Raw genomic sequence first — 11,958 nt, forward strand, 5'->3', positions numbered from 1 at the left:
TACTGCTTAACCTCATTGGATTGTTGATACTAAAGTAATTGAGTACATAAAGTGCATAGTGAGTGAAGGAATAGTGGCTGGAGTAGAAAAATGGGTAGAATATATCTTAGAGACTTTTGTTTAATATCTTGTACACATAATACTAGAATATTTGTTTTTAATAAAACATTCCTTCTTTAAACAGTTTTGATGCATTGTACTTTTTAAAAGTGTATTTGCTTGTGTTTTGGCATCTGAAATGCTATTAAAAACATATCATCTTAGTGGCTCATTTTCTTCAGTTTACATGCAGAGAAGCCTCTTGGACCCCAAAACTTAACTTACTCCTCCTGCATTCAGAAAGCTTTGCATCTTTTTGGAGAGAACCATCTGTTCACAGCATTATATAGATATGAATTAAACAGATTTTGTTGGGGAAAGTCACTTTCCAGCTCTTCTCAAGTCAGACCCTCAAGTCTGTGGATATCTTGATGCATGTAACATTTCTAAAACACTGAGCTACATGCTGAAGAATGTACAGGATGTCCCCATCAGGCTTTTCAGCAGAGTTGTGAGAGGGTGAAGTATGAGTACATGGAAGGGTTGACAGTAACTGCAGTTGATGGCACGGCACAGTGTGCTGCCAGATGAGTGGTTCAGACCCTAAGTGCTGTCCGGTGGAAGAGAAGAGACTTTGACTTTTGGAAGATTGAATAAAAACTACTTGAAGAGAACAAGAAAGCATTCTAGGCAAGGAGAATGGAGGAAATAAAGTTTAGAAAGCACAAGCCGTATGTAGCGGATCTGGATTTTTCTGTTTATGTCATTTCTGCTTCTTTCTACTAGTATAAACAAATTTTGCCTTTTTTGTTGTTGTTTTGGCTGTTACTTTGTTCAGGTTCTTTGTTTCTGCTCAGAACTCTTTTTTTCATTTGGGTTCTTAAGATTTTCCACTTAATCCAAACTCTACTTTCAGATCTATTAAACCCTTAAGATTTTGTCTGTGACCTAGTGCAGTATTGGTCTGTCTTGCTTTATAATAAACATAGTTCTAGAAATTTGAGTGTAAACTATTTAACTAGAATAACGTTTTTCATAAACTGATTTTATAATGTCTGTCTGTAACAATTCATTTACTGAGAAGTCATTTTCTCTGCATATTTTAGTTAATAAATTGGAAAGATTTTTGTGACTGCCCTGATGTACAGTATGCTTATATTATGAAGGCTTTCTTTTAAATTTCAATATGACAAATTTTGTCTGCTCTTTGAAGTTTAGTTCAGCATAAATCATTTATATTTGAGTCACTTAGAGATTCATTGTTGAGGTTTGAGGAAGTTGAGACTTTGTTCAAATCAAATACTGATGAAGATGCACTCCATCCCAAAACTGGGAGGAGATCATCTATAAGAGGGAGGGGTGTGGGGGCAGGAGCTAGGACAGGTTGTTCCCTATGTCTTTCTAAAAATGCACAAAGATTTGGAAGTCTAACTGGCAAAGAGTTAATCAGAGTAGGAACCAGGTTTCTGTTGTGTAGCCACTTGCACCAAGAAAGATTTGTTTAAGTAACCTAACCACTGGAGCATGTGGTTTTGAACTGTAAAGGACAAGAGTGAAGATGGAAGACAAAAGCTTTTTAGAAAAAATCAGGTTGTATTGAGCCTTTTGGTAATGACCATTAAATATGGCTCACAAACTGAAGTGCAGAATAAACACTTTTAGGTGTATTTTGTGACTGGGTCTCTCAGTGACAGACATCCTCGCTGAGGATAAATGCACCCTGTAGGGGTGTATTTATTGTTTGATGAGAAGACCTTGAGGAGTTGGTACCAAAAATAAAATAGAGGCAAGAATTCCAAGAAGGCACAATATCCTGATTTGATGGCACAAAAATATATTCGTGGAAACATATCTACTGGAATTGTCTTGTTTGGGGGCTTGTTTTACGTGTGTTTTATCTCAATATGTTGTCATTATGCAGAGATCATCTATGTCTTTACCCTTTTAGCAGCAGATCTTATTTTTCAAATTAAATTTTACATGGTGCCCTACGTAAACTACATAAAATCAAGGTGGGAAGGAAGGATGCCTTGTCCTGGTACCCTGCCCCCTCAACTTCCATTCTTTCAGGTGAAGCTTTTTATGCCAGCTAGAAAAACTCATTGGCTTATTGCCAGTGACAGGTTACTGTTATGAGTAGGTTTGCCCACATTTTGCTATTTATAGTTTTACATTTCATAATAACTAACATATTGCAGTTAACCTGGAGAACAGAAAGGAGGGATACCCACTCTGTATGCTATTAATGCTAACGGTGTGTGCTTGCCCAAGCAGTGTTCTGTGAAAGGTCTGATGTCAGAATTCATTCTGAAATATAGTCTATAAGATAGTCATTGTTTAAAATGCCTTTCTGTGTACTTCCTAGTAAACAGTTGGACTCGTACAGTGTTATGTAGAAATACTAAAGATAGTTTCAACCTGTTGTGAGATTTTCAGGTTTGGCGTGGGAGGAGGGGGAAAGCTATGTAGTAACTAAAATCGCAACTCCACGAATGCTGCTGTTCTTCACCCACCAACACGTTCCCATACGTGTCCCAACTGGCCTGTCTTTTTACTGAACTTATGTAGCTTATTTTAATCATATACCACCCTGGGCATTTCTTCTGTTGCTTTTTCAGATGTAGTTGTTGAACTTTTCGTGTATTTTCATCGTCCCACTGTCTAGACTTTTAGCCCCTTAAAAACAGAGGTCATGATTTAAGTGCTTTTATGTTCCACGCACACTGTAGGCACTCAGTAAAGAGTTGCTTTGATTTTTAGCTTGGCGGTCTTAATATATGCATTTTATACTGATTTTTTAAACTTGTTGTTGTTGCTAAAAACTAGATTTGTCAACTTGTTTAGTGCGTCATGATCAGCTTACTATGGATTCTGCTACCTTGACCAGCAAAGTAGCAGAATTTTAACTATAATTTCTTCTTTAATAAGAGGTTTTCTGAGGCAGGCAAACGAAGTATACTGATACTTCTTACACAGTAGAATATGAAAGTGTGGCACATGGCATCTTGAAAGTACTTTAAATTGTGTGCCTTTGAGTTCTGCACTGAAAAATAGAACTACTACCAACAACTTGACCCCCTTTCCTGCCCTCAGATTGTTTAGAACTGAAAATAGTGTTTTGTTGTACATACTTATATGCCATAAAGTAAAATTTTTTACATCAGAAAACATCTAAATATATTATCAATTCTTTAAGAATAAACACTCCTTCCCTGATGTATTATACTATTACTAATTACTTTAAAAATAAAATTAGTATTGTTTTTAATATAAAATGTTTGGTAACTTGATTTTTATTTTACTTTGCTTGCTCTTTTCACATCTTATGGTAAGTTTAAAGTACTTTCTGGTATCTTTGTAATGTTTTAGCAATGAGAAGGCTCATTATTAGATTGACTTCACAGTACCGCTGAGAATGATGGGCGCTATTCCTAAGTTCCTAAAAGGAGACTTGTACACAGGGCTAGTTCCTGGCAGTAAGAAATACTCTGCCTTAGCTTCTTGGAAAGTTTATATCCATTCAGTATTGACCACCAGTGGAGCATTTGTTGTTAGGCATTTAGCAAGTAATAAATGTGCTCCAAATTGCATTTCCTTCTCTTACTTTTATCCTTATGAGAGAGTAAGGCCGGTGTTATTTTTACTTATGAATTAGGAGTCCTGGGATATACATGGCTAAATTATATTGACAGCCAGTTGTAGAGATGCCTTATACAACCTATCTACAATGTTTTCTATATGAAACCTACTGACTTATACACATTGAATTGTACTCCAGTGTGAAGTCCTGTATAAATAAAAGAAAATGAACTTGCATCAAGTTGAGTCAGTGGTCAAAGTCCTGGTACTATTCAAAAGGAAAATGTGCAGTCAAGTTAGATCATTTAAGAGCCCTAGAAGCAAAGGAATCGACTTCGTTTGTGTCAGTGGTTCTGGTTCTCAACTGGATGCAATTTTGCTTCCCTAGAAGACATTTGCAATGTCTAAAGACAATTTTGGCTATCAAAACTGGGGAGCTGGTACCCCTAGCCTCTAGTGGGTAGAGGCCGGCAATGCTGCTTACCCTCCCACAGTGCTCAGGACAGCGCTCCACAACAGAGAATTATGTAGTTCAAACTGTCAGTAGTGATGAGGTTGATAAACCCTGCTGTGTGTGTTTCAAAGAATGGAATTGCCAGAAGCCCTTGCAGCCAAGACAAATTTGGGTCATTGGGAGGGAATGGGGAGTCAAGGACGTGACTTCAGGTACGGCTGGACTGAGATGAGCTATTTTGATGGGGTTAGGATTAAGCTGATTTCCTTTCTCTCACCTTTTCTTTGTGCCAACACTTGGCATAGCAATAGTGGAAAAAACAGTGAAATAAACTTCTTTTCTTCTAAGCTAGATGGAATATGGTCCTATTCCAAGAGCTAAAAGCATCATTCTACTTCCCTGTAACACTTGCAGCTTTACTGTAAGCCACACACCCATGCTGTCAGGCTCCCAAAATGTCAAGGCACATGATGTTTTGGGGGGAGGAGGGGTGTAAAGATTGTTGCATTATAAACTAGCTAATTTATTTCCCAAGGTATCCTGTAATCATAGTGCACCTGGGAGGATCTAAATTTCTCACTGTTTCTGCATCATGTGCCATATGTGAATTTCTTTGGCTAACATACTCTTGCTTGATTTGATTAGTCTACAATTACAGGAACAAATGTCCCTTAAAACAAACTTTTTTAAGAGTAGTTTTAGGTTCTCAGCAAAACGGAGTGGGAAGTACAGAGAGTTCTCATATAACCCCTCTGCCTTTATTGTCTTTTGACTTTATTACTGATTTTCAAATAAGATTTATGTAAATGCAAGTGTTATTCTGTTAATGCAAAATTAAATGTTCCTCAGTTTCATTGCTCACTAAATGGTAAAGCAAAAGTTAGGAGCAGATTGGTCTGACTTATGGGATATTCTTTCTCTCCCTAGTCAGTAGAAGAGGGAGGATCATCATTTGCATGGACTTCTTAGGGATGTTAGCCACTCGGTGTAAGAGCATTTATCCTCCTGAACATTTTCCCATGTAGTTATACATCATCTTTCTATTTCTGGGGGATTTTATTTTTCTTCCAGGAAGTTTTCCCTGTTTTGTTTTTGCCTAATTGGAAGCTATTTTAAGTTATTCAGCCTGACAGTTTGACTGCTTTAAAAGTTAGAATGTTCCATAGCCGTAAACCTTCCTGTAATTGAGAGTGTTCTAGGACTTAAATTTGTGATCTTGTTTGTGTCTCATGTAGTTAGCGAGCCAGGGGGAAACTAATGATTGTATTCTTGATTAGAATTTTTTTCTCCTGGCCACAAAGTCCAGTTTCTTCCTTGAGTCACAATATCTCTCTTCAAATCATGACCAGTGGGCATACTATAATGCTTCTGTGTTTCTCTCTTGCCTCCTTTCAATCGTGGATCTTCCCCTGGACTTTCCCTTTAATATTTGACCCTTTAAAAAAATTAATAGTCTGTACAGAGTAGATCAAGAGAGAGTAAGCTTGCTTGCTTTTTTTTTTTTTTTGTCAGGGTTAAGGTTCAGGTTCTCAATAACAAGTTTTGTGAACTTGGGCAAATTATTCCTGAGTCTGTTTCTTTATCTAGTAAATGCAGATTGTTTATCCTCCTCTGCCTACCTCTCAGGGCTGTTGTGAAGATCAAATGAAATAATTGACTATTAGAGTGTCTTGTAAACCATACAACTCAATACAAATGTAAAATAATATGCAAATATAAGAAATGTGAGGTTTAGTAAATTACATCAATTATGAAATGAAAGTGGCTTGGAGAATTTATTTTCCCTTCTGATGTCTTGTTTTGTGTAGCCTAGAGAGCTTTTTCTTCATCTTAGTAAGTTCAGAGATGACCTTTGTTCAGTTTAGTTGTAGTTTTTTGTCTTTTTCTAAATAAGGTCAATGGAGTTAAATGCTTCACTTGTTGAAACATGATATAATTTGGCATAGATCAGTGGTTGGTGGAAAGCAAAATTACAAAAAGAAAATCCTGATTTTGCTAAGCAGTGTAGATCGTGCCTGATAGAACCTCCTCCTCCTCCATCTCTTCCTCCTCCTCAGCGTTGATTGCTAATCAGTTCTGTAGAATCAGAAATATTTTTCTATGCTTTTTTCCAAAACTCTAGTTTGTAATTTGACTTACATTCCTATTTTCAATAAAACAGCTATCTAAGTATTTGTTAAATAAAACAATTATCTAAGTAGTTGTTATACTTCACCCTTTTCCCCCCAACCAGTTAGTTATACTATGTGGATTCTGGATGGTAGTAGATCAAGTTAGTTTAGTCACAATTTATAAAAAGCCTTTTTTATGTTGCTAGTGTCTTCTCATGTTTGATGCGATTCATAAATAGACCCAGAAAACTGTAGGGCTCCAGGATTCCGGCTGTGAATGATCGGTCAAACTGTTGGAGTAGGGCAGGCAGACTGTGTTGGACATTATTCCATCTAAAAGGTGTCAGCTCCTGCCTCCTTGGCCTTAGTGACTAAATGGAAATACATTCTTTTCAAATTCAAAAGCCTGTTCATTACTGCTTTTCTCTTCTGAAACACATTGCCAGTTTTATAATCAAGAAGGACTTAATTATTTTTCTTTTTCTATTGCTTATGTTTATTCTTCATAAAATGACTTTTCTTCCATTTGATGGGCTGAGAAATAAGCTCCTATATTGGACTTTGCAGACTTGGCTTTTTTATAGCATAAATCAGCTCAGCTGGCTAAATGCCTCACTAACTGAAACTTCATAATGTAGCTGGAACTAAATTGTGCTCTGGAGCATTGAGTCTTTAAACTGGATTATTGATTTACAAACCCATAATGGTGAAGAGGCTGTAGAGAGACAAGAAGCTCCCTCTCCTGATCCTTGAGCAGGTTTTTCCTCACTTACTTCAGGGGCTCTGAGCTCACGAGCAAAATCCTAATGAAGTTTATCTTGCTAGGACAACCCATTTTAAATGCTCAATAAAGAAAGAATAATTCTTCTCCCGCTTAACCACTAAAGAACAACATATGTTTCTAACGTAGCTTTTTATTTTTTTTTTTTTATCTTTCATTTTTTTGTTGGTAAATCTCCCAGACAACAGCAGTTCTGTAGAGAGTTTAAATATGAAGGAATGGCAGGACGGGCTAAGGGCACTTCTACCCAACATTAACATCAACTTTGGTGGACTGCCCAATTCTTCTTCCCCCTCCAACGCCAACCACAGTGCACCAACCTCCAACACTGCCACCACCGACAGCCTGAGTTGGGACAGCCCTGGCAGCTGGACAGACCCAGCCATCATCACAGGTAACTTTCTCACTCCCTTCAGCTCCACTGACTGCCAACAGTTTGGTTTTTAGCACAGATAAAATAAAAACCAAGATCTCTTCAACATAAGCTTCTTTTCACAAAGCTGCAAGTGTGGAGTGGCTTGTTTCGTTCTCAGGGGTCATGCAAGTCTCATTTAACCTATCGGCCTAGTTGTGTATTAATAAGAAGGCATTTGGTGCCTAGGTTGCTTCTTCTGGTTTAAGTAGGTGTTAACGTCTAGCAACATGTGTATTTTGTAGGCCTCAAAGTACAAAAGGATCTGACTTACTCTTCTTATAAGGAACATACTCCACTTTTTGTTATAAAGCTCTCTATTATAAGGCTGTCTTGTTACGCATCCCTGTCAGAGGAAGAAAAGCACAATTGGGAAATGCCGTCATGCAGTTCTGGGGAATGGTATTTTGCAGCTGTGCCTCTGTGACAGTGGGGGACTAAGTCTAGTTCAAGAGGAGGCATGGGTTTGTGTGACAATAAGTCTTGGTTGTTGGGGGAGGATCAAAGGAACAGAAGGTTTAAAAGGTCTCATGTGGAAGGAGTTTAAAATTGTAATCTCTTCTGTGTTTCCTTTTGGTTTTGTTTTCTAAATTTGTTTGATGACCTGTTCTTTCCACACAAACTCACCATTTTCCCTCTTTTTTCTTTTCTTTCCTTAGGTATTCCAGCATCTTCAGGAAACAGTTTAGACTCTCTTCAAGATGACAATCCTCCACACTGGCTAAAATCCCTTCAGGCCCTCACAGAGATGGACGGCCCCAGCGCTGCTCCATCACAGACCCACCACAGCGCCCCCTTCAGCACACAGATCCCGCTGCACAGAGCCAGTTGGAATCCCTACCCTCCTCCTTCAAACCCTTCCAGCTTCCACTCCCCACCCCCAGGCTTTCAGACGGCCTTCAGACCCCCCAGCAAAACCCCCACAGATTTACTACAGAGTTCAACACTGGACCGCCATTAGGCAAAGAGGAGCAACCATTAGAAAATGCAGGATTTGTCCCACTCTGTTTTCTCCCTCTCAGCCCACCACCCACAGCTCCCTTCTCATCTCTTATGTTCTGAAGAATCCAGTACCTGATCAATTTTTTTTCTCCCTACCCCCAGATGCAATGCGATCACAGGGTCATTACCATCCCTTTATTAATTGTAAAAGTTTTTGTTGATCCAGCATTTGAGTGACACTGTTGAATGTTTCTAAAAATGCCTTTTTAAGGAGAGAAAAAAAAATCAAAGGGCAGTCTCAATACTTAGAAAATTATTGTTTGTCTGTTGCGCATAATAATGACATAATCTGCTTAGCAGAAAATGGCGATTAATCTATAGGAAAGGTCAAGTAAATGCATTATCAACTGCAGAAGTTTGAAAACCAGGTTCATTTACGTGAGATTGCTAAATGCATGGGGGAAAACAGTGGTCCTAGCATCCATCTTGTATTCAGCTTATCATTATTGCAGGGAAAATGCTTTTAATTTAAATTAATTTTTAATTATTTTGGCAAGTTGATGGCAAGGACTTGATTGTGTCGTTAAGCAAAAGAATGTATTGGAAGTTGATGGAAAGACAAATTCATCTGTAGTAGTAACTGGCTGATTGCTAAAGAGTTTATAAGGAGGTGAGAAGTAATTTTTTTAAAGGAGAAAATTTTTTTGGCTTTAGATTTAAAGTAAATTGAAATGTTTTAAAGAAAAAAAGTATTCACAGATTTAATACCTATTAATAATATAAGAGCTGAAATGTAAGTGATTTCTTCAGTCCTTCTCCTCTGTCGGAATCTTTTTTCTTTTACCGTAAATTCACCTGACGAGGGCACTCTGAGATAGCACTGCTCTGGGGCCATCTGATCACCATCAGGAGCAAATCTCTGACCTCCTTGCCTGCAGCTTTTACTTAACCCTGTAGTTTCTGGACGTTTGTGCAGTATTGAAAAGACAGGAGAAAAGAAAACAAAAACCTGGTTATAACCTGACGCTAAAACTAAAAACAAGGAAATGTACCTCTTTCTTCAGAATTAAAACTAAAATCTTAAATAAAACAGAAAACTTGATGATGACACTTGGGTTGTTCTTGTTTTTGTTTTTCCATTTTGTTGCATGTGAGTTTGAAAGATTTTGTGACAAGTAGCCATCAGATGTTTCCATTTGATTTTACATCTTCAACAATAGGGAGGGAGGATGGCTTAGAAGAAGAAAGTGGAGGATAAACAACCATTTTATTGTCAGTCAGTGTCATCCTTGAAGTTCAGCCCATCTTGTCCTCAAGAACCCTCTTCCAGTGGCTTTTAGTAGAAGATTCCTCTTTCTGCTATTGTATTATGCAGGCCAAGCCTTCCCAACTGAGAAGCCTCATGTGCCAGTAATGGAGAGGTTACTGACATGCTGAGACGTTGATTCTCTTTAGGGAGACCTGGCGGGAGCAGCAGCCACTATGTCACACAAGTGGCACCACTTTGTGAGTGCCATGATGGGAAAGAGATCGGGAAACTCTGATGTAGATGATCCGCAGACACATCTTTTATGACTGACCATTTTAGGAAGTACCTGATGAAGGGGCGATGATCACACCACTGACCAAAAGAGGGTAGGGGATAAAAGTTACCTGTTCCCCAACAGGACACCAGGATCTGTGTGGTTTGTATGTCTTGTCTTGGGCTGCATTCAGAAGCCCAAAGCAGGAACTGGCATATTTTCAGCCATGTCCATTAAGGGAAGCTGTCGGATCAACTAGATAGATAGAGATTATACATTCTGTGTTTTCAGCTGGGTTTTTTTCATCCTTACCTGTACGCTGTACTTTAATTTGTTAAAAAAAGAGTTTCAACACAAGTTTTAGAAACTTAAACGTGGTATTCTCAAATAAATGTCACCACAAATAGATGGTGACCAAGTGGTTAGTAAATTGTTTTGTAAAATTAACAAAATTTCCCTGGGTAAGTGGAGAGGACTAGAAATGACAGGCTCTCTTTGCCCTTGAACTTTGCTTCAGTCTCCTGAACCTTCACATTGTACTGCCAAATGATGGACCAATGCACAAATAATATTCAGATGCCAGTAAATTGTAATCAAGGCTCTTTGTGGGGTGGGGAGGGAGTCCTGAGATGGGCATATCAATAAAAATGTTGCTTTTTCTGTAAAAGAAGGGAACTTCCACCTTATAAGGCTGTGCTGTAATTGTGTGTATGTTTAATCGGTCATACAGAAGAGTTTATAGAAAGCATGACTTTACAAAAAGTATGAAGAATAAAAATAATAATGATCTGTGTGCCTACCACCGAGGTTAAAAATAGAGGCCGGGTGCGGTGGCTCACGCCTGTAATCTCAGCACTTTGGGAGGCCGAGGCAGGCGGATCACCTTAGGTCAGGAGTTCGAGACCAGCCTTAACATGGTGAAACCCCGTTTCTACTAGGAAAAAAAAAAAAAAAATTAGCCCGGCATGGTGGCTCGCACCTGTAATTCCAGCTACTCTGGAGGGTGCGGCAGGAGAATCGCTTGAACCCGAGAGGCAGAGGTTGCAGTGAGCCGAGATCGTGCCATTGCACTCCAGCTTGGGCAACAAGAGCGTGACTCTGTCTCAAAAAAAAAAGAAAAAAAAGAACCTCAGTATCTTAAAAGCCCGCTATTTGCCCTCTCCAATTAGACCATTTTCTTTCCTTCTCATCTACAAATTTTATTTTAATTTCTGTGTTAATCTTCAAGAGTTTTGTCCGCTGTGTATCTATCCTTGAATAATATATTGTTCAGTTTTAAAAAGCTGAGTAATAAACCCAAGCCTAGCTGTGGAAGGAAAGGGCAATGTTGTCACTATTAGATTAAGGCTTTTAGGAGAAGATAAACTAAACAGCTTCTGGGGCATAGCTTGGCTTTAGCGTCTCTGATCATTTATGAAATCCTCTTCTGAGAAGTGCAGTGGCCAAGGTTATGCGTGAGTCCTGGAAAACAGGGCTTGCCAGTTGGGGTAGGTCTTGTCATGTAAGCACAGTCCCGGTTGCCTGGCAGAAATATGGTCTGCAGGATCAGTCTGCTGTCCGTTTCCTGTGTCAAAGCTCACCATGGCTTTTCACCAGTCCTCTGGAGTAGATCACAGATGCTTCGTGAATTAAGTGTCTTAACCCTTTGGGGTGAGGGGTGGGATTTAAAACAAGTGTCAGCTGATTAATTCATCAGGGCTTGGCAGGGAGAACAGAAAGTTCATTAGGCTTGGTCAAAATCAGAAAGTACAGAAGGCAGCCTGAACCAAACTGACTTAGGCAGCCTGTTGGTATAATAGCAGTGGGAATCTTGGTACTGACAGCTTTCATGGATCACAATACTCAGATCTGGTATACAGCAGTCATTTCTAATATTTCCCTTTGTTCTCTCTCCTTTCTTGGACCTTCTTCCTATATTACTAAATCCCATACCCTAGTTTTTTTTTTTTTTTCCTAAATCTTATTTTGCTGGCGTGACACCCTCCAGTATTTCTTAAGGAAAGGTACGTGGGAGATAAATATTTTAGTAATTAGCTTGTCTGAAATAATATTTAATTCTACTTCTCAGTTGATAGTTTGGTAGATACAGGATTCTATATAATTTCCTGCAGAAATTT

At 38.7% G+C, this 11,958-nt stretch overlaps 1 protein-coding gene across 5 annotated transcripts in view; it reads left to right on the top strand.

The window, feature by feature from the left end:
• The window catches only part of LOC105471332 (CCR4-NOT transcription complex subunit 4), a 143,307-nt gene extending 133,879 nt beyond the window's left edge, over positions 1-9,428 (top strand). For 3 of the 5 annotated variants that reach the window (XM_011723772.3, XM_011723771.2, XM_011723774.2), the window contains 2 exons: positions 7,146-7,358; positions 8,036-9,428. In XM_011723772.3, the coding sequence (XP_011722074.1) occupies positions 7,146-7,358; positions 8,036-8,337 (515 nt within the window). In that variant the 3' untranslated portion in view covers positions 8,338-9,428. The remainder of the gene's footprint in view (positions 1-7,145; positions 7,359-8,035) is intronic. The other 2 variants (XM_011723775.3, XM_011723777.3) reach the window with 1 other exon arrangement.
• The last annotated feature ends 2,530 nt before the right edge of the window (positions 9,429-11,958 follow it).

This window comes from Macaca nemestrina, chromosome 4 (assembly GCF_043159975.1).
Source record: "Macaca nemestrina isolate mMacNem1 chromosome 4, mMacNem.hap1, whole genome shotgun sequence".
In the NCBI taxonomy this organism is placed as follows: domain Eukaryota; kingdom Metazoa; phylum Chordata; class Mammalia; order Primates; family Cercopithecidae; genus Macaca; species Macaca nemestrina.